At 36.6% G+C, this 22,747-nt stretch overlaps 1 protein-coding gene across 3 annotated transcripts in view; it reads right to left on the reverse strand.

The window, feature by feature from the left end:
- The window catches only part of PCDH7 (protocadherin 7), a 424,945-nt gene that overhangs the window by 347,057 nt on the left and 55,141 nt on the right, over positions 1–22,747 (reverse strand). Inside the window, exon 3 of one of the 3 annotated variants that reach the window (XM_040486161.1) lies at positions 12,070–12,129. The exons of the other annotated variants lie outside the window; for them this stretch is intronic. Coding sequence (XP_040342095.1) covers positions 12,070–12,129 — 60 coding nt within the window. The remainder of the gene's footprint in view (positions 1–12,069; positions 12,130–22,747) is intronic. 3 annotated transcript variants of the gene reach the window in all.

Below are 22,747 nucleotides of genomic sequence, written 5' to 3' on the forward strand. Positions count from 1 at the left end.
TCAGCTCTAACAGACGGAAGCTGAATTTCCTTGATTGCCAGCCAAAGATCAGACAGAAAACACCCAGGCAGAAAGCATCTAGTCTAATAGAATATTGTTTAATTGGAATTAAAGGTGAAAAAAGAAAGAGAGAGAGAGAAAAAAAAAGGAGCAACTCCACAGCCTGTGCCCTTCAATATTGATGATCCTTAAAATTTCACTGCCACGGAACTGTCAGAACTGTCTTACTACAAATGAAATCTTATGAGTTATTTTACTTTATTTTTTTCCCAAAGAAAACAGCAAATCCTAGAAACTACAGGGCAGTGAAAATCATATCTGTACTATTTGTGGTATTAATTCTCTTTTTTTTTTTTTAACCATAAAACACAAAGAGGAAACAGAAATCATTGAAAGTACTTTAATAATATGTGGCAAAATAAAAAAATAAATAAATAAAAATACTTCTGGATAAGGTCTGAGATACAAATCAGCTTATAGCTGGAACATGAGTTCAGGCAATGATAGAGGTAAAAATGGGATTCCATAGATTTGATGAGTGAAGATGCTTTAAGCGTTCAGCCTCAAGATAGCCTCCAAGGCATGACTTCATTTGAGATCAGAGCTTAACATCAAGGAAAGCCTCTTTTGACAGCATTAGAGCAAAGGAAGTTTATGTTAAAATCATGTTTGTATTTCTCTCCAAACATCATACAGAGTTGCAATATTATCACACAGAAACAGTTCCAGTTGACCTGAACTCCATCTTCAAAGAATGGTTTTGTGTCTATTGATTTTAGAAACCATGCATTAAATTGTATTCCTTTTGGTATTAATTATACTAATTCCTCTACTAAAGAATTAGGGCTCTGGGGCAGAACACTCTTTCGGTGCCAAGAAATGACCAAAGAGACCGGTTGTCTCTACGACTTTGTATTCTACATAAAGTATGGCAGCTGATAGCACCGAATTCCAAGTCCAAGAAAGATATATTTTCAGTTAAAGCGCAACTCCTATCCTGTGAGGGTTGCTTCTTCCTCTCTGGTGCTTCCTCCACCCTGCTTTGAAAGTTATTCCCCTCACAAATCAGGGTCACCACTCCTCTGTCTTTGAAAACATCTGCTGTGTTACTCCCATCTCTCCCAGCGTCAAGTTGTATCTCCATAACATGAATCTAATGCCTGCTACATTTTGAGCTACTTTCCAGACTTTGTTCACACCTTCCTGCCTTGGCACCCACTTGTTGTCCACCAGAGCCCTCCCTCGTGGCAACATGTAGCTCTCACATCTGGGAAACACATATTTGTCTTGCTAACAACAGAGCGCCCAGAGTAGAGTAGATCCTGAGTGACACAGGGGAATGAGAGCTCTAACAGGGCTCATATGAGTTGTGATGTATGTGTACATAAATATGTGTAAATCCCCTCACCTGTGTCACCCAGCATTTCATATTTTACAAGAATGCAAAATCTCCAGTACCTAATCTAGGGGAGAAACTCAACAAATACTTATCGAATGACTAATATCTATACACTTTATTGCACGTCTTCGAATCACCCAAGACTTCCATTTATAGCATCAAATGAATTCAGTCAAGCAATTGCTAAGCTACCGTAAGCAAAGTACTTTGCTAAAAACAAGAAGGAGATGGTAAATATGAGTCAGGCTTGGATGTTCCCAGTGAAGAGATTCTAGGGTAGAAATAATACGCATATACACTTTCAAACTATTCCATCAAAATATTCCATCATTAAAGACTGGAAGATTCAGGTAGCATAAAACCACACGGATAAAATGCCTTAAAATTAGCACGAATGACTTGGTAACCAGAAAAAGAGGGAAGGTAGGATTCCCTCATGTAAAGTTAGGAAGACAAAGGATTGTTGGAGGACATAGCACTATAGCTTACGATAAACTAGTAGTAAAGTGTAAAGCAGGTAAAGTCACCTGAAAGTCACCAGGCTGAGCTGGAACACTGAGCTCACAAAAAGGAAGAATGGAAAGGACAAATATGAGAGGAGCATTAGAGGTAGAGGAATAGAATTCTAAAGTAAGGAATCTGAAGTCTACTTGTGAGAAATGACTAGGACTACGTGTCCCTGAACACAGTAGAACGTTGACAACACTAAGAAGCAGTACGTTGTTCTGTCCTCGCAACACTCTGGGCAGCAAGGTACGCAATCCTGCAGCCTTCAGTGTAATATCTCAATCCACTACATGTAATTTGTACACAAATATTAATAGCAGCTCGACTATACTTTCCATGCCTGATCATGTTCTATGCTATAAGTCTTGAACAGTCACCAGCAGCACAAAGAGAAAGAGAGAGAGAAAGCTTTTTTTTTTTTTTTAAAGCACATATTGTTACGATCCAATATTACTAGATGGCACAGTGAGTGGAACACTTGTAATAACAGTCATTAAGGCCTATCAGTTTCAAATTCGACTAAACAATAGGTAATGGCAACTTCTGCAGGACAGGGGTGTACCATACAACCAGCTCCATGAAAAGAAGTCAATTTAAAGATCCAACGGTAACCTATCTTTTAAAACAAGCTAATAGGAAACAATTACAGCAAAATATGTGAGGAAAACGGAAATAAAAACATGCCCAAATCTCAGAGTTAAACAAACTGAATGGCAGCACAAAGGATATGGCAATGACTGAAAAGTGCACTGCACAGAAGGTGCTCCCTAAAACAGCCAGAAACCTCCAATTAATAGAATTCCAAATATTCAAAGAAAGGGGAAGGGGAGGTGGGCTTATGAGCTTACCTAAACAGCCAGCTGAAGTCCTCTAAAAAAAATAAATACACCTGTTACATATTTCTCAGTGTTTGTTTGAAGAAATAATGTCTAAATCCAGAGAGAGACTCCTAGAAACAGCTCAACGTATGCATTGAAAGTTGACCATTTTTTATTCGATTCTCATGTTTGCATTTTCTAAATTATTCCAAAGACATCTTTCATTTCTAAATAATTCCAAATACAGAAAGCTTATTCATAAAGGTGGTCAAGTCTCTACCAATAAACAAGTTTAGATTCCTGTCAAGGTTTGAGGAAATCAGGGTTTAAATTCAGATACACCTGCAGTTTGGATCCTAGCCTACTTGTGACTAGTATAAGACTTTTGGAAAACCTATTGGTCTGTTTTGGGGAGCAGATTGCACTTAGAACACCCACCGTGCTGCATTGCATTAAGACTGCTTCTGGAATCTTAGCTCAACTGGTGAATAGCTATGTGACCTGTGTCAGTCACATTTTTGAGCCTTTCTTTAATAATACTGTTATTTATACTTGCTCACTTTATGCTAGACAGTTGCAATCAATGTATATATTAATTTATTTCTGACCTCACTTACATAGCTTAGTAATTCATCCTCAATGCCTAACAATGCTATGAGACTATTACCCCCATTTAAATATAGCAAGAAAGGTTAAGTAGGTTGTCCAAAGCCTCCAACACTAGTCCATAATTGGTGTTCATTTAATTCATGATTATAGGGGCACCCGGGTGGCTCAATTGGTTGGGCATCTGACTTTGATTCAGGTCATGATCTCACGGTTCGTGGGTTCGAGCCCCACGTCGGGCCCTAGCTCAAAGCCTAGCGCCTGCTTCAGATTCTGTGTGTGTGTGTGTGTGTGTGTGTGTGTGTGTGTGTGTGTATGTGTGTCTTCCCTGCTTATGTTCTCCTTCCCTTCCTCTCTCTCTCTCTCAAAAATAAATAAATAAACATTTAATTTATGAATTATATACAGTTAAACTATATATTTTTATAGGAAATCCAAGAGAGGACAAATATACTAATCCAAATTCCTACTAAATACATTTAAACTGAAAGATCACTTAAATCGGATCATTATCAGTTAACTATCAGAGCAAAACTAAATTGCAATTTTCTGATAGTCTGAAGACAGAATACTATGCAACTAAAAAGAAAAGAAGCTTAGGAACATCTTAGGAACATTTTGGCACAAATGTTTACTGAATTATTTTGTACCACAACTTCAAATTTGTCCTTATTTTAGAAAATAGAAGTTACAATTAATTACAGATTACCAATTACAACTTCATAATGTGTATATGCTTTCTCTTCCATATGCTAAAAATTTCTACTAAATGAAAAAGAAGCGATTCAAGTTGACGTGTTAGACGAGGGAAAGAGTCAGAGGGAGAAAAAAAAAAGTGAAAGTTTAACAGCTTTCTCTTTATAAGATTTTGCGTAACAGAGACTTTAGACTTCCATAAATACTCACTTCTGTGTACAATAAAATATCTGTGAGTAACATAATAACCAGCAATGTTCTAAATGGCATCCATACATTAACTGCCGAAAGAGGTTATGGAACAGTTTCTGAAAAGAAAAAAGGAGCCCTCTGGACCTACTGTAGTACGCAAACTCACAGGAAATGAACAGCCTAATTATGTGGCCATGAAATAAGTCCAGCAGATATCAGTGATTGGGAATGAAGGCTTGACAAAATCTGGGGATATTTGTCAGATCCTCAAATCATTATTATATTTCTTCGCATGTTCCGAATTGTCCGCGGTGTAAAATGAAGAGAAAAGCACTTCCAGACGGTTTGTTGTATTTTATAGCTCAATATTCATAACAACTGTGCCCATTCTTTATGCTGTTGTGAAAAGGCAGAACCAATCTTTTGGCGGATGACTGTCTTTGGCTCAGCAGAAGCTTCCATTTTATGCAATAAAGACTAACACATACAATCCCAATATGTTCTCACTGGGGAGGGAAGAAAAGGACGAGAGACCCCTTTCATGTCACACACTTGATAAATTATTTCTGAGATGCATAGTTTTTTTCCTAGGGCCTGTCCAAAGGCAGAGTTCCATTGTGGCTTTCCAAAATGCAACCCTTTGTAAGTCATTTCAATGGCTCTTAATAGAATCCTATGAATCACATTATACATTCAAAAATATGATCACCCTAATACATATCTTTTATGTTTGCTCTCAAAATTATGAGAAGTACTTCTGTTTTATCTGAGGGAAGCCTTGAAGCATTTATTTGTGGTCACTTGCTGCTTAAAATGTACTTCATTTAATATGATCGCACATTTAGATATTTAATATGCTTTTAATTCATGGGAGTATTTCATATCATAAAACTGCCTTTTAAAAAAATCTGTTCTGAGTTCAGGGGAAAAAAAGCATACGCAAGTTCTTTTATTTCTAAATGAAGAGTTATTTTTTAAAGCATTAAAAAATGTTTTGGGGGTGGCCCCAGCCAGTTAAGCATCAGACTCTTGATTTCCGCTCAGGTCATGATCTCATAGGTTGGTGAGTTCAGGCTCCTTGCACTGGCAGTGTAAAGTCGGCCTGGGATTCTCTCTCCATCCTTCTCTCTCTGCCCTTCCCATGCACACTTTCTCTCTCTCAAAATAAATAAATAAACTTAAAAAAAATGTATTGAGTAACCTCTACCCCCATGGTGGGGCTTGAACTCATGACACCAAGATCAAGGGTTGCATGCTCTACTGACTGAGCCAACCAGGCAACCCTAAATGAAATATTATTTTTAATTCTGGTGCCATGTGACACAACCATCAACAATTCTGAAGCTTTCTTTTCCTTTTTTTCATTGTCTCCATTAGACCCTTTGGGAGTCCAATGGCTTAGGTCACAACATGAAACATCACGCTAATTAAACTGTTAATTAATTGGTATAAGAAATATATTGCATGAAATAGATTGCTGTATTGTACTGTCTCAATGTTTGCACTATTTCAACTTGGTAACCACTAATTTAGAACCCTTTAATCATATTCTTTAATCCAAATGTTAATCTCACATGACAAGAGCACATAAATTACTAGAGAAGCTTGGTACAAAATATGTGTTTCATTTCTTCCTAATATTGAAAATGGTTTGTTGAAAGATAAAAAGATCCTGTGTTTACAGATTCTTAATATTCATTTGAATGTAACCTTTCCTCATAAACATTTTCACAAACTTCTCCATGTGAATATTGAGTCATTTATGTGACTAGCCATCATAGAATTTTTATTAAAAAGGCCCATGGGATAACTTAATTGTTTCCTTAACATTATCAGGGTCTTTCTGAACACAGATTTTTTTTCAATTACATGACTTTTAACAATCAAGTGTCAATTTGGGGTTCAGAAAAGGGCAGATTTTTATGTAATAAATATGCAAGGGTCTTAAAAAGTCAACCAGCAGAAAGTTAGAAGGCACTATATCCACTTGAAATGTATTATCAGGAGGTAGCCGTTTCTGATCTTTCTAGAATGCATCTACCAAATGTCTGCTTCTTTCATGAGCCTGACATATAGGGGAGAAAAAAAAATCATCCTGACCTGCCTTTTAACAGCTAGACACAGAGAAAAGAAAAAAAATGAGAGACCTAGGTCCCCCTCACCTGCTACTGAGACAGAATTTCCACGGAAGCAATTGGGCAGTTACAAAACAGGCTGAGCTGTACCTGGTCTCAAAATTCCAATCTCTTAAAACAGGACATGTTCATTTCCCCCCTAACATCTAAGGATACAATCTAGGAAGATACTCATTTTTAATTACATCAATCTTAACTCCTCCTTAGAAATTCACAAAAAGAAGCATAAGATAGTTATTATGGTGGTATTAACATCCATAAAAATATAGAGTAGCCAGCTCTTTCATGAAAACAAAGTAAAAATTATTGAAATGGAGAGCCTAATAAAAATCTGTAATTGGCCCTGTTTCTTTTCAGATGCTTAGTTGCTAAACTGTGAAATGAAGTTAGAATATTATAACTTCTTCATGTTTTCACAAGCAATACTATGGGTTCCCAAGAACACAGGGACATTTCTGAAGTCTAGATTTTCTAGCCACAATTAATATTCACTATATATTATCCAAAACATGGTTTCAAATAGGAAAGACAACATTTTCAATGATAGTTTATTTGTTTTATCCTCTCCAATATAATTAGCCAATTGCAATGTTTAAAATGAAAGCCACTGACTTTCCAGACATTAAATATCACCCACTTCAATCCAGCCAGTATTTATTTTGTTTGTATTTCACACATTCAAATCTCACAGTTATTATAGATTACAAAGCACATTTTCTGCTTAATAAAGGACTTTGAAAATGAAGCCCTATCATATATCATAGAAAACTACTAAATATCTGCAAAGAATAGTAGCTACTTATTCATGGATGGGTTATCATAATCAACATTATCCTTAGTTTTTATGATAATCTGACAAATAATTTATCATTCTTACATTTCACAATGCCTAAGTCACTACTAATTGGGGAAAATTATACTCCCTTATAATCACAGATAAAGTGATCTTTCAAAAATTATTCTTTGCCCTTTTAAAAACTTTCATCATTGGATGGTGACAGGTCTGATTTCAGCTTTCACAGTTTCCGTTCACTTGTCGATGTTTGAAGAAATGATGGCTCACAGAGCTCTAAGATTTGAATTGTATCAGACCAGAAACTCATGAATCCCCCGGAGAACCCGTACCCGCACTCTTTTGCTCAGTTTCATGCCATAGTATATGAAGTATATCGAGGCTTGGAGTTACCTGTTCTGTGAGGTGCATTTTGTGTCACTTCTGACAGTGACATTGAGTTTGTTTTAGCCCGTGAACATCTCAATCAGCAACAACTACACTCTATTCATATGTTGATTATAATACAACAATAAGGAAATCAAGAGTTGCTGGCATTTACTGAGGTCTTGTCATGCCATACTCCCATCAGCTGGCTAAATCTCACTTAATAATCACAACTAATTTACAATGTAGATGCTGTTACTAACTTTCAGTCACATCTGAAGAAATGGAGGCAGAGAGATGCTTGTTCAAAGGCCATTCAATTTGTAAAGTGTGCGATCCACGTTTCGAACCCAGGCAACCTGGATTCCAGATGCTGCACTCTTAAGGCACTCTGAGCGCCCTTCACTTAGTACATGACATTGTAATAATTAGCCTGTGTGTCTGGAATTCCCATTAGCCTGCGCGCGAGCTCTCCTTGTTCAAAGAATGCAGTTGTCTTTTGCCTCCGTCCACAGCGAAGTCTCCATTTTCAAATGATGTTTGATGCAAATATTACCCAGTAACATATTTTAAGCCTGCAAAGCAAAGTAAGTTAGAAAAGAATTTCTTCTTCCCTGTCTCCAATATGTAAAGCAGATGTCCTATCACAGATTCTACCGTTGTCCACCACTCTGTCTGCGAGAACGTCTGGATGCCTTTCACATTGAAGTCATGCATGCTGAATCTGCTTCACTCATGTTAACAGATGTGTGATCCGAAGAACCAAAAACTCCACCCCTGTCCCCCTGAGCAGTTCCAGAGCCTAACTTGGACCCTCAAGTTTTTGCACGAAGGATCTGTGACCTGCTGAGTGTATGTAGCCTCTGAAACCAGGCTGGCAAGACTCAGAGCCCCGCTCTATCTCCTGGTGGTCTGTACTTTTGCAAATTTGCCCAAATTCTCTGTGCCTAATCTTCCTTATCTGTGAAATGGGTGATATGACAATAATGGCATCTGCTTCATGAGGCTGGCATAAATACTAAATTGAGCGATTAACATATCATCTTTATAGAGTTGACTGTTGGTAACTCAACTAATTTATATTTATCAAAACCAGGAAATGGAATAATAGCATCCAAATAAATAAATAAGCAGAATTAACACCAAAAGCAACAACTTCAATCCTCAATAATATTTTAAAGCCTTTTTTTTTTTTATTTTAGTGAAATTTTTACTTCTGTGCATCCAATTGGCTGATGCATTCTGAACATAACTTTTCAGTTGGGAATTTCATTAACAGTTGCCCCACTGCTGCTCTTTATAATCATTTTCTTTCTTTGAACCACCTCCACCCTCCACTGCCCCTCCCCCCCCCTTTTTTTCAGACGGAAAGAATCAAAAGCTAATGGTAAACATTTTATTTAGAGATAATGGGTCATGGGATAGGCTTGGTAGGTGGTCTCCCATCTTTACTCTCATCTTGTAGAATAAAGAATAAACTGACAGAATTAAATTTTATTACCTAAATCAGTCCCATAAATGACCAGAAGTTCACTGAAACAAACAAACAAACAAACAAACAAATGTTCAGTGTAATAAATTCTCTAAGGATCCCTGAAGATTATCCATACCACCTTTGTGATTTTGAAAGTGACACCACTTTGCAAGTTAGTATGAGCCCTCCGCCCCAAAATTGACATGTATATGCTTTCATTTTGCCTCATACTGCTTCTCTGACCTTTCCCAGTTGGAGTAGTAGCAGGAAACTAAAATAAAAGCACTGCTTTTCTGTGTGAGGCACTTTGTGACTAAACGTTAATCCTGAAATTATAACAGTTGCAAGACTCCTCTGCTCCTTGCTTCTCCTAAGCAGAGAACTATGAGATGAAACAGCCTACCGCCGTAAACATCAGGGGCTAGTGTTTCCTTCTCCTCTGAACCCAACCAGGCTGATCGGAGTCCAGAAATGCCTTTGAAGCCACAGAGACCTTCATGTGCTGATCAATCCTTGGGGGGTAAAGAGCAAGAAAACCTGGTTCTCGCACTTTAATATTCGGCCAGGGAAGGCATGCAACTCAGGGCAGAACAAAAAGGTTTCCTCTGATACAAATTGAGTGATTTTGTACTTGGGTGCCTCTTGGATCAATTAACTTAGGGAGACCTATTGATCCCAGAACATGATTATTTATACTTCGGTACATATTTCCATTAAAGTCAGACTAAGGATGGAACAGAAACAAGAGTGGGTTCACATTTCTCCTTACTCTTAAGGCATGCGGTCGGCTTTGGGTCAATTTAAGTGGAAAACAGCATGTGATTCTCTTAATACCAATGATCACTACTGAGTATTAAGATAATCAGTATTAAGTGTCGTGCTGTACTGTTTCCAAGTTATCAAAACCTTAGAAGTTAAGAATTAAAATGATCTTAAAATTGTGCAATCTGAACCCATCCTTTATAGTTAAGAAATCTGAGCACCTAAAAGCTAATATCTATCTATCTATCTATCTAGATAGATAGATATCTATCTATCTATCTATCTATATAGATATCTATATATATATATAGCTGTTTAGTGGCAAAGCAAAATTTGACGTCAAAACTTCTGAATCTGCTCAGGGTATTTTTCTCCTTACACCCTCGAAATTATCTCTGTCAAACTTTTTCTCTTTATCTAAAGTTGCTAAGCTCTTCACTCGCAAATTGTGGAGAATGTATTCCAAAGCCAGCAACATGAACCTATTTTAGGTCCCTTTATGTTTTAAGAGATTACTAAAATAGGAAATATTGTCATTTTATAAAGCAGTTACATTTTATTATTTTGGTCACAGAAAAATATTCGATACAATAGAATTATAGAGTTTGTAGACTTATAATTTATTATAATAGCATAAATAAAGACAAAAATCCCTGTAATAGTATAGATAGGATACCAACTTCAGTTGATTGTCACATAGAAAGAAGAGGTAAAAATTTCTACTATAAAGTTAATCAGCAAGATAAAGAGACATGAATACAAATACCAGAGAACAATAGTTTCAAAATTATTATGGCACACGGTGACTACAAAAAATATGTCTATCTGTTTTAAATATTTACTATCTTATCTATGTTAATATATGATTATTTGTAATTAATTTAGACCGAAGAAAATGGAAAAAAAAACTATAACTTTAGGCATATTAAAAAGTTATAGTTAAAACACAAATATTTCCCGAGTCTCTTCTATAAAAACAGCCATGATTCACATCCTCTGTCACTGAGTAAAAGTAACCTGAAGGAATATAATAGGACTTTCCAACTGTCCTCAAACTGATTTCACAGGAGCCTACTCTCATTATTTTGAGACATTGGTAGTATCTTAATTTAAATGGCTCAATGGCAATAAATATTATACTTAAGTGGAGAGCCTTTGCAGTCAGTCTATATTCGAATTGCTTCATTTGTGAATAATTATCTTTAGTAATGACAACACGTATGAAATGGCTTAAGACAGTTTCCGCTACCTCTTTACATTCTAGGTAACAAACTAAAGTGCAAAGGTTAACCATTGAATTTTACCTGCCTCCATTTATATACGCATACACACAAATGCATCCAAATACACCCATACTCATACAAAAACGGGACTTTATACAGTATCTTCAACTGAGCAAATAACTATAATGCAAAGAGGTTCTTCCTGCATGCAATTCATTCTTCACCAAATAAAAAAGCCCTCCTCTCCACACACGAATGCATAAGACCACAAATTTTAAAGGCCAGTTTGCTATTGATATAATGGCCATACATTCCTTGAACATTTACGTGGTTTACCCTAAATTCAATCAGAAATTGTGTGAAATGTCTGTGAGATACATTGCAAACTATCCTCTGCTTTTACGCCATAATGAATTATATTTCATCAAGTATCAGAATGACCGAAATTTTATTTTCTTTCCTGTCCACTCCTTTCTCACTTTACCTGACTGGCAGTAGTATTTCTTCTTAACGCCTTATTAAATAGCATTGAACAGTCTAATTTTCCCAGAATTCAGTCCTGAGGTATACATTTCCATTTCCTTTGTTGATCTAGCACAGGCTCAGGTGATTTCTACATAATGCATCCAATTAGTTCAAGCAAGGCAAATGAAATCACATCTATACTAATCTCCACATTATTAACTATAAACAGGAACAGGATGTGTCTCCACTCTTTGCTTCAGTCCATTCAAGTGCAAACCAAAAGAAAAAGGATTTCCTGTTCTTCTTTTCACACTCCTGAGTATGACGATATTTGATTCTGTTTCTCCACAGTAATTGATAAGAGTGCAAAACCTCTCTCACATCCCTCCTTTATTCCATATTGAGAGCTTGATTTTTTTTTCAGTTTGTTTGCTAAGTATAGTTTGATTTCTTTTTGCAGAGATTTTATTTTAAGTCCATTTTGCGTTTTCTTCACAATCAGAGCTTCATTTTAATCAGATAGTGGTCCTGCCCCTTGGGAATCGATTTCTTTTTGCACAAGACATTTCAGGTCTATTAAGATCCAACACACTGAGTTGGAACATTACATGTATTTCACTTACGAGCACATACATTCATTTTACACGATTCCTCAATGTGGCCAGGGGGGTTCGTGGTCTGCACTGTATCCACCTACAAAAAATACAAAAATATATGTCTGCTTTACAGCAATGTGAGTAGGGTTTTGCCAGCCTAGTTCCAAAGCTTGGGTGCACATCTTGGCTGATAGTATTCTTTTCTTCCTTAAGATGTATTTGCAGTGGCCAGAACCTCTTTCAGAAGTCATAGAGATATAACAGTTCCCTACAATTAACAACCCTGGGGCATCTAAATCAATACTGCTGGCTAATCTCAAGGATGCTATCTCTGACAAGAGATATTTGCATGGTAAAAGAAACATTGAATTAATTGTGTTTCAGGCTTCAAGCTTTTCAAGGCTATGAAATGTCACCAGAAGAGGGATGGAGGGGGAAGGGGGGGGGGGGGAATGCTGGCTTTGTTTATACTACAAATACAAATAATGAAATGGTAATTTTGTTGTCACAGTTTTTACAATTTACAAGTCCCTAAGATCTCAGAGATGTGCTCTTGATCTGAGTGTTCACACCATTCAAAGTAGCTCTCTTGTCTTTAAAAACAATCCTTAGATAGCTGTCTCTTTACAGAAATCTGAGCAATTTACATGCTATCAACAAATGGCCTGCTGATCTCAGGTCGGGGATGAATAACTCTCCCCTTCAAAGTCATGACCCTAAAAGGGCAATGTTTTCCAACTTTGTATCTACTTTGCACAAATAAAGTGATGGTAATATCCCTTCAAAATATTTTGCTAATGTCAGTTTTAAATAGTGTTAATTTTTTCTCTGAACTTGCTACTGACCAAGTGGCTGATTTCTGCTCTCAGTGCTAGAAGGTACACAGAGTATCGGCTTCTAGTTTGACAGCACAATTGATGTTAGTAAAACATTTAGTAAGTTTGAACATTGCCAAAAAAATAATAAATCACCTCCATAGAATAGAATGCTACAGTTCACTACCAGAAGTATTTATCTTTAAGAATTAGAATCAGAAAAGAGAAATAAATATTCCACTCAATTTCCAAAGTAACGATGCGTCAGCACACGAGAATCGAAGTTAGAAAAGAAGTAAATGATTTATACCACTGAATAATTGACCAATTCATTTTTGAAAGTAATTGGTGTAAAAAAAAAAACAAGTAATGTCTAATGTTGAAATTAATTATTCATATTCAAGGACAGAAAATGTTTAAGCATTGCTCTAATCACAGATTATCAATATTAGCTGTATAAATTTAAGCAGCTTTAAAATGTCTTAATTTTTGAATTAGTTGTTATCTTTTCCTAGAAATAAAAAGAATGTTTTCTTTCTTTCTGAAGCAGCTCTAACCATTACCATAACTTGGGAAATTTTGTCCTATTACACAAGCAGCTTGCATCTATGAAGGCATCACTGATAAGTGCATCTTCCTAATTTAAATTGTACGTTTAAGATGAACATAGTTTGTCTTATTTTACACAAACTATATGACTGCACATTTCATTTCAAAACTGCCTGGACACAAGTGAAAGCTCAACATTTGCAAGTTTCAGATATTGTTTTCCTATTCCCAAATCAACTGCAACAATATAGCTGTAATGCATGCCAAGACATTAGACCTTCCTGTTATGGGCTCTTACTGTATGTGATACGTTGCCATAGACTTTATCAAATATTTAACTACTCTTGTGAAGTTACTCATTTAAGCCTGACATCCCGTACGAGGCTACAATGAGCTCCCTGAAGGCAAATGTCATGTCCATTCTGTTTATTGCTACAGTTTCCGTGTTGGCACCTGGTCGGCCTTCAGTGAAAATTGATTTAATGAATGAACGCATGTTTGAGAATAACCAATGAAGGAAATCATATTATTTGTCATAGCACAGTATTACTATTGCCTCATCCCGATATTTTGAAGTCATATGGCTATCTTTGACTTTCGATTATTTGTCGTATGATAGATTATGGCACAGATCTTTCTTGAATTGCAGTAAATACTTTTTTATTTTAATAGCATATTATTTCTCCCCCTTTTCTCCCCTCTGTAATTGTGTCTTAAATTATGTGTCTAAAATTTCTAAAATTTCACTACCATCTCTTTTTAATCTATCCCATATAATCGTCACTCTTTTCTCTAAGGAAATACACTATGCAAAATTGCCCACAAGGTTTTTAATAAATGAGTAAACAATTAAAATAATCACAACAAACATAGGAAATCAGAGGCATCAAATGTTTCATTTTCTATTTACAAGACCTGACGTACTTTTAACTTAAAAGCACACCCAAGAAATAAAATGCATCGAAGTAATAAATTCACCATACTGCCATGGAGCCCAATGAAATCTCCATATTAAAATGATATTGAAGAATGACACTCCATTTCATAACGTCATTCCTAAATTTCATTTCATAAATTAACTATGGATGAGCAGGTTTCGTGTTTTTGTGGTTTTAAGTTTTGAGCCCCTGCACAAATGCATCTGTGCACTAACATTCACCTGTCACTGAAGCCAAGAAAAATGGATTCTTCCCTTTGCATTAAAGATTAATGTTTAAAAGCAAAAGTGCACACCTCAGATAGCTTATTGAGTTCATGGAGAACTACTTAGGAATCACCGCTTTGAAAACTGTCATTGGCGAGGGCCAGGGTAAAAATGGAGGTCACCAGGATGTGTTTGTTTTGATCTGAATCAGCTAATTAAAATGGCCCTGGAAGCAATTTTCAGATCACTGCCACTGAGGAGATAGGCTCTGGTAAATCCAACCAAACCAATCTTTCAGTCAGGTCCAATTCAGTTGAAGTTGTATAGACAAGCCTTTGTCTTTGCCTCTCAGCCTTGCTCCTCAATTTGTTCTAAATCTCAGTCAATATGTCTCTCTCTGTCTCTCTGTATCTTTCTCTCTGTCTCTCTCTGCCTCTCTGTCTCTCTGTCTCTCTCTCTCTTTCTCTCTCTCTCTCTCTCTCTCACACACACACACAGAACGAGATGAAACCAAGTCATTCTGGAACATGTTCTACAAGACCATCTCTATATCTCACTCAGTTTCCATTTCCTGACCAAAGAGACTGAAATAGGCTGGGAATTTAATTAATGAAATTTATCCATAAAAAGTTAACTTATGGGGCGCCTGGGTGGCGCAGTCGGTTAAGCGTCCGACTTCAGCCAGGTCACGATCTCGCGGTCCGTGAGTTCGAGCCCCGCGTCGGGCTCTGGGCTGATGGCTCAGAGCCTGGAGCCTGTTTCCGATTCTGTGTCTCCCTCTCTCTCTGCCCCTCCCCCATTCATGCTCTGTCTCTCTTTGTCCCAAAAATAAATAAACGTTGAAAAAAAATTAAAAAAAAAAAAAAGTTAACTTATAAAACCTAAGTTCTTCTTTTCCAGACTTCCCAATAGCTGGTGAGTAGTGCTAAGAGAAGGAAAGTGAATGATGGAGACAGTAAGAATAGGATTCAGATTCAGGTACAAGAATATGCTGATCATTCACACATAGGAACAGAAATGTCCTTATATTGGTTGGGGCACCTGGGTGACTCAGTCAGTTAAGCCTCCAACTTCAGCTTAGGTCATGATCTCCTGGTCCTCGAGTTTGAGCCCTGTGCCAGGCTCTGTGCTGACAGTTCGGAGCCTGGAGCCTGCTTTGGATTCTGTGTCTCCCTCTCTCTTTCTGCCCTTTCCCCGCTCATACTCTGTCTTTCTTTCTCTCTCATAAATAAATGTTAAAGAAATGTTTTTCAAGAAATGTCCTTATTAAGTCTAAAAACAACAACAAACATTTTAAAACCATAAATTAAGAAATATATATCTGGGGGGCACCTGGGTGGCTCAGTCAGTTAAGCGTCCCACTCTTGGTTTCAGCTCAGGTCATGATCTCACAGTTCCTGAGATCGAGTCCCACATCAGGCTCTGTGCTGACAGTGTGGAGCCTGCTTGAGATTCTCTCTCTCCCTCTCTCTGCACTCCACCCCCACTCTCTCTCTCTCTCTCTCTCTCTCTCAATAAATAAAATTTTTTTTTAAAAAGAAATATTTATTTTGAAAGGAATATGTGTCTATTTTTCTACTTATTTTTATTAGGTATGCTTCAAACCTAAATCATGCACCTATGTAATTGGTGTAGATTAGGTACAAGTATCTGTTGAATGTGTTTTCATATAATTGGCAATATGTAAAAGATCTATGAATATTCATTATTTTGTCCTTCACTGACACTCAAATCTAGAGAAAAGGAAAAGGTGTCATATGAAAAGCAGATATTTTTCCATAGCACAGAAAATTAAATTGATGGTAATTTCTACAATCCAGGAACAGGAAATTGATGTTCATATTTTAGAGCATAAACGTATAATACAGAAGCTAAACCAGGGCAGAGTCACCTATCAATACTGAAAGTTTATCTGTTACTTTTTTTAAAATATTGGAAAATCATCTGAAGTGTAAAATGAGACATCAGACAAACATGGGGTTTGGTGAATGAAAGACTATAAGGAGGACAATTCGGGGTGGTATTTTCATCTTTTACTTCCTTTTTATTTTTATTTTTTTTATTTACTTTTTAAAAATGTTTATTTTTAAGAGAAAGAGACAGAAAGAGCCTGCAAGCAGGGGAGGGACAGAGAGAGAGAGAGAGAGAGAGAGAGAGAATCCCAAGCAGATTCTGCACTGTCAGCACAGAGCCTGTCATGGGGCTCGAACTCACAAACTGTGAGATCACGACCTGAGCCAAAATCAAGAGTCAGACGCTCCATGAACTGAGCCACCCTACTTCCTTTTTTTTAAGTGATGCATCCCAAACCATAAATTATAATAATTATTAGTTACTGCCACACCTGTATAGATGTTTATTACAAAATAACACTTTAATAATTTTACCTCGCAAATCCCTTGTGAAGTGGAAACTACAATTTTGTTCATTTTACATATGAAAGAATTGAAGCTCAGAGAGCTTAATCTTCTTACAGAGCATCGCACAAAAAAGAATCAGGGTCCCAAAACATGACTTTTGGCTTCTGGCCAAATGTTTTTCCCTGCATTATCTTTTTTCATGATTATTTTTTATTGGACTTTGAATCTTTTAAAAATAAACAGAGAAGTTATAACTGCAAATGTCTCCATTTTTGCCATGTTTTAAGGCATAATAAACAAACTTAGGCAAGTTTCCTAAAGTATGTATTTATCATACTCAGGATTCTATCATAATTGTTTAAATTTATGAACACATAACAAAGTTCAACATACACAAAAGTTGTCTACATTGCCAAAAACAGAAAAAGACAAATAAGGCAAATTCTATCCAATCAAAGACAGGGAGGCCTCATTTACATGTGAAAGTGCACACACACACACACACACACACACACACAGACCATTTGCTAGCACTGTTTGAACTAGGTGCTTAAGAAAAGAAGCCTTTTAGATTGTAAGTCAACCACTGAACTGGCCATGGAAGGAAAGGAAATAGATAATATCATACCAATTCCTCATCATAAGTACTGTGCCCTGACTTAAAAAAAAAAAAAAAATGAATGATTTAGGCCCTAACAAAAGAATGCCTTAGGTTGGACAGCCAAGCAATCAATATTTATTGACAGACTGACTGTTACAATCATGGAATCTCAGAGTTAGGAAGAATGACAAAGGTGATAGAGCCCAATCATGTAAGAAGCATTGCAGAAGACATGGAGAGAAATACAAAGCAACATCAACGAGTCTTGGTTCTGTGGAAGTTTTTATTTATCTTTTGAAGAGATATACAAACACACACGTATAAAAGACTACTAACAGTGGGGAGGAAAGGAGAAGAACCAAGTAGGTGAAACTAGGAGAACTCCAAAGAGTGAGAAGAGACTATGGTGAGGGTCGTAGGCTGTGTGCTTGGTGACTAATGGGATCTAAGTTGAGTCTTAGAGGAAGGGTAAGCTTAAGATCTATGGAAATGAGGGGAAACTGCACAAGAAGAGGCAAAACCATGAGGCAGATACAAGGTGAGGCCGGGAGACAGTGAGCTGATTCCCCAACCTAAACCAGACATTTCTATAATTCCACTCAACTCAATCATGACGTACTTTCTCTACTTTCTCTCCTTAGAGCAAGTCTTCATGTAGAAAGAACCAATGGAATAATTACAAAAACAATAACAAAACCCTCTGGCCCATCCTAAATTAGAAATACACAGACAAAAAAAAAATTGTAAGGAAGAGAAAATACATTTATCCTGCTGTCCTGCAAAACTCGCCTGTAAGTGAATCCACACGGTTTAAACCCATGTTGGTCACGGGTCGATTGTATTAACATTTTCTAAAGCCAATATAGAAATATACTTATTTTTTTAAAACACTGATTGTCTTTTGGAGGTGGAGTTATAGCAGACTTCTACATTCTAAGACACCCATTTCTATACTTAAATTGTTATAACAATGGTGTACTACTTCAGTAATCAAAAAAGAAAAAACGTAATTAAAAAATATATAAACAGGGGTGCCTGGGTGATTCAGTCAATTAAACGTCCGACTCTTGATTTCAGCTCAGATTGTAATCTCACAGTTTGTGGGTTTGAGCCCCAAACTGGGCTCTGTGCTGGCAGTGCTGAGCCCGCTTGGAATTCTCTCTCTCTGCACCTCCCCCACTTGCACTTGCTCTCACTCTCTCAAAGTAAAATAAATTTTAAATGAATAAATAAGTAAATAGAAATTAGGGTGAATTGTGAGTGGCAAAAGGTCTCAGGGAGGAAAAGCCAATGTATATTGCCTGCAAAGATGTCTTCTTTATAAAAGCCTCATGCTAGCATTTTAAAAATAGTTATACCATCTGATAAAAGAATGAAGACTATGCTTGACTTTACCCACTAAAGAAAATGACAATTCAGGTAATTTTTAACTCAATAACTAAACCTCTGACTGTAAATGCAAATTAACTGCATTAAAATAAATATAATTTGTGTATTCCAAACTTTAGATGAAAGGTTCATTCATAGGATCAAATGTAAATAAGGAAATAAAATCCCTTAGTTCATTGAAAAGAAAAAAAAAAAAAAAAGAAATACACAAATTAAGTTACCTGTCAAAAGCTAGAGTATGAAATTAAAACAACTGTTAAAACTCATTAAGTGTTTGTGGATTCTTGTTCTAGAACAGCGTATTCTTAAATGTTAAATCACACGTGCCTTAATTCATAATTTTATTTTTTCTCGTTTTTCTTCCAGATAAATATTTTAAAGAAACATTTTTTTTTTCTAAATCAGGGAGTGACAGAACTCAATATACAGGCAAAAGCACTAAAGCGGATCCCAGCTCTACGGTTCCAACTACACCTGGCCAAAGCTGAGCACTAATGCATTTCCATTCTTAAAGCCCAATAAAAATATAAACTGATGTCGGGGCGCCTGGGTGGCGCAGTCGGTTAAGCGTCCGACTTCAGCCAGGTCATGATCTCGCGGTCCGTGAGTTCGAGCCCCGCGTCGGGCTCTGGGCTGATGGCTCAGAGCCTGGAGCCTGTTTCCGATTCTGTGTCTCCCTCTGTCTCTGCCCCTGGCCTGTTCATGCTCTGTCTCTCTCTGTCCCAAAAATAAGTAAACGTTGAAAAAAAAATTAAAAATATATATATATATATATAAACTGATGCAAACTTAACCATCCTCATTATTGTCTTCAGACGGCAATATTGGCCACCTTGGGAAACAAAAGCGGGAGTGGCTACTATTCATGTGCCAAAGCGCGAAGCTGCCCAGACAGGGACTAGATGTTAAAGAGAAGATGAAGTGAATCATAGCAAGCTTGGCTGTTGTTTAATGCCACTGAAATTGCAATCGTGTGCCCGAAAAATTGAGAGCTACTTGGGAGATCTTTAAACACCCATAGAAAGGGGTAGAAGGGGGTCAAAATGTTTCCAGGTGATGTATAAACTCACTAAGAGTTTGATCCACTAACAAGGGAATGAAGCAAAATGTCCAGGGAGTTAATTGAGTCTTGAAACAATAAATGTGAGATAGGACAAACTTACAAAATCCAGCCATCCAATTTCCTGCTTATGAAAGCGATGTTGGAAGTGTTAAGAATTGGTACAGTGATCGTGTGGTCCTTTCGTTAATAACAGATGAATTTCTAAGTTGCATATAATTATCTTTCAATGTTACTTCTGGTTGACCAGCTTCAAAAATGTATGCTTTCCGATAGTGAGGAATTTCTAGAAATGTTTTCATAAATACTTTTGTAACTACTGTGGCACCAATGTAAGGATTGCCATGATCATGATCAAACACTGACTTTGAGTACACAGAAAGACATTGCATTAATAATTATTGACGAAATGTAATTGCAGAGATAAGGAAGTCACCTAGAATCACCTCCTACCAAACTGCATTTTGCCAGTGATCATACGGATGCCTTGAGGGGTGACAACACATATTCAGTATCACGCTGCAGGCCTAGGATTAAACTAAATGCCCCAACTCCCAATTCAGTGGTTTATTTCTATTTAAATTATGGAAATTACAACTCAAAAAAAAGTCAAAGATTTTGGGATGAGATTATTTAACGAAGACACAGTAGCTCTAATTCCACTACACACGCCAGTTGTGAAATGCAGAGAAGATCCATCAGCTACAAAAGACAACCTTTTAATTTACAGTACACTTCACATTCGTAACGACAGTGGGTTCATCAAAGAAAGAATGGACGGCAATGCAAAACATACAACAAAATACTTTCAATACCAAAACAAAATTCTTTGTAATACAAACATGTCTCCGCGCGCTAAATTTGCAGAATCTCTTTTTATTTTGAAGAATTTGGAAAATCCTGAGAAATTAATAAAAATCGAGCCAAGCTGGTTTTATAGCTAACTTTCAGAATTTTGGGGGGGAGGGGGAGGGTGGTCCCAATTCATATCATATAGAACTTTTGTAATATGCCTTGTATGAAAAGGACAGTAAATCTTACTCTTTAAAATAGGTCACAAGTCTTAAAGCACTTAATCAAAAACCAATATGGTGTTTCTTAACAGAATAAAAAAAAAAAGATTATTTGCTTCTCTTTTGCTCCTTTGTCTTATAAGTGCAGTGTGATGTATTAGTTTAATTAAAGTCTACCAAATTATCATAAGGATTTTATGTGCTGCAAATAATTGGCTTTTTGTTCTCTGCTCACTTTTTGTTAATGGAAGCAGAACATTTTTTTTATGATACTTAGTGTAAGATACCAGAAAACTACAGGGAAGAAAGGCAAACGAAGTGCCTAATGAAGTGACCTTTGTCATCTTGGACATGAAATAAAATGAAGCCTGCACTAATGCAATGAAAATAAGTCAACGTTTCCAAAGAGTTAAGAGGATAGGTAATATTCTGGCTCAGAGCCAAACCATACCAAGAATCCTACCATATATAAAAATGACAATCCCATTAACATGAAAAACTGATAGGCCCTAAAATGAAGTAAAATGTATAAATAGATCATGTTGTAAGATTTTTTTTTTCTTTTTTTAGTGTAAAGCATAATGAATCAATCTTTTTTTATGGGACAGATTTAGGTGAAATAATCCAGACAAAGTACACTACCAGTTATCTCCTTGATAAGAGACAAATTAAGCACACAGTGAACAGGAATTAATGAATATGTCATATTAAGTGAAAGTGGTTTCAGGACATAACAGTCCTAACATAACCCCTTTTGCCAAAAGGGAGTTGAAACAAATTATAACTGAAATATACATTCATTTACATAGCAGAACAAAAACAGAACAACCTGTGAACATTCAATCAGTTCACTGAGTAATTGTGGAATGTGAAAGACAGAAATTACCAACGATTTTCTTATTATATAATCCCCAAAGCCTATTACAGACTATGCATAGGACATATGAGAAAAGGAACAGTGCTTCTTTGGTTAAATAATAATTTAAAATGTGATCGCTATTCATTTAAGACGGTCCTAAAAGAAACATAATCTATATAGTGTAGACTTCTGGAAAATTTGAGCTTAAGTATCTGAATCACTTTTTTTTAAGTTTATTCATCTTGGAAGGGGAGAGGAGGGGCAGAGAGAGAGAGAGAGAGAGAGAGAGAGGGAGAATCCTGAGCATACTCTGAATTGTCAGCTCAGAGCCTGATGCAGGGCTTGAACTCACGAACTGTGAGATCATGACCTGACCCAAAACCAAGAGCCGGACACTTAAAGCGACTGAGCCACCCAGGCGCCCCAGTGATAACACTGTTCTCAAAAATAGGCCTTGTCAAACTTGCTATACCTTTTCAAATATGCCCACCATTTTTCAGGTAGAGAATATTATCACATTTTTTATATATCCATAAAAAGTTAAGCATCTAATCTTAGGTTTATTGAAACCCTTCCTCTGTTTTACTTGCTTGCTCTCTATCACACACACACACACATGCACACACACACACACACCAAAATAATAATTATATCATTACATTTCTGAAGAACCTCCAATAGTGTAAGTAACGCTATACTCAGATGGTGTTAAGCCTGTAAATTTTCCTCTCTTCTTAAAGGCAGTCCTTGTGAAATCTCATTGATTGCAAAACATGCCAAACTCATCATTAGGCCAAGAAAATGATAGTCTTCCCAACTGATGACACATTTTTTGAAGATACTTCTCTCATTGGTTCTCTCTAAAGAAATAACTCCTAGGAAGGGCTTCCTCCGTGAGTGCACATGTATGTTTCGAACAGACACA

Source organism: Herpailurus yagouaroundi, unplaced genomic scaffold (genome assembly GCF_014898765.1).
Source record: "Herpailurus yagouaroundi ecotype Mexico unplaced genomic scaffold, PumYag 28, whole genome shotgun sequence".
Lineage (NCBI taxonomy): Eukaryota > Metazoa > Chordata > Mammalia > Carnivora > Felidae > Herpailurus > Herpailurus yagouaroundi.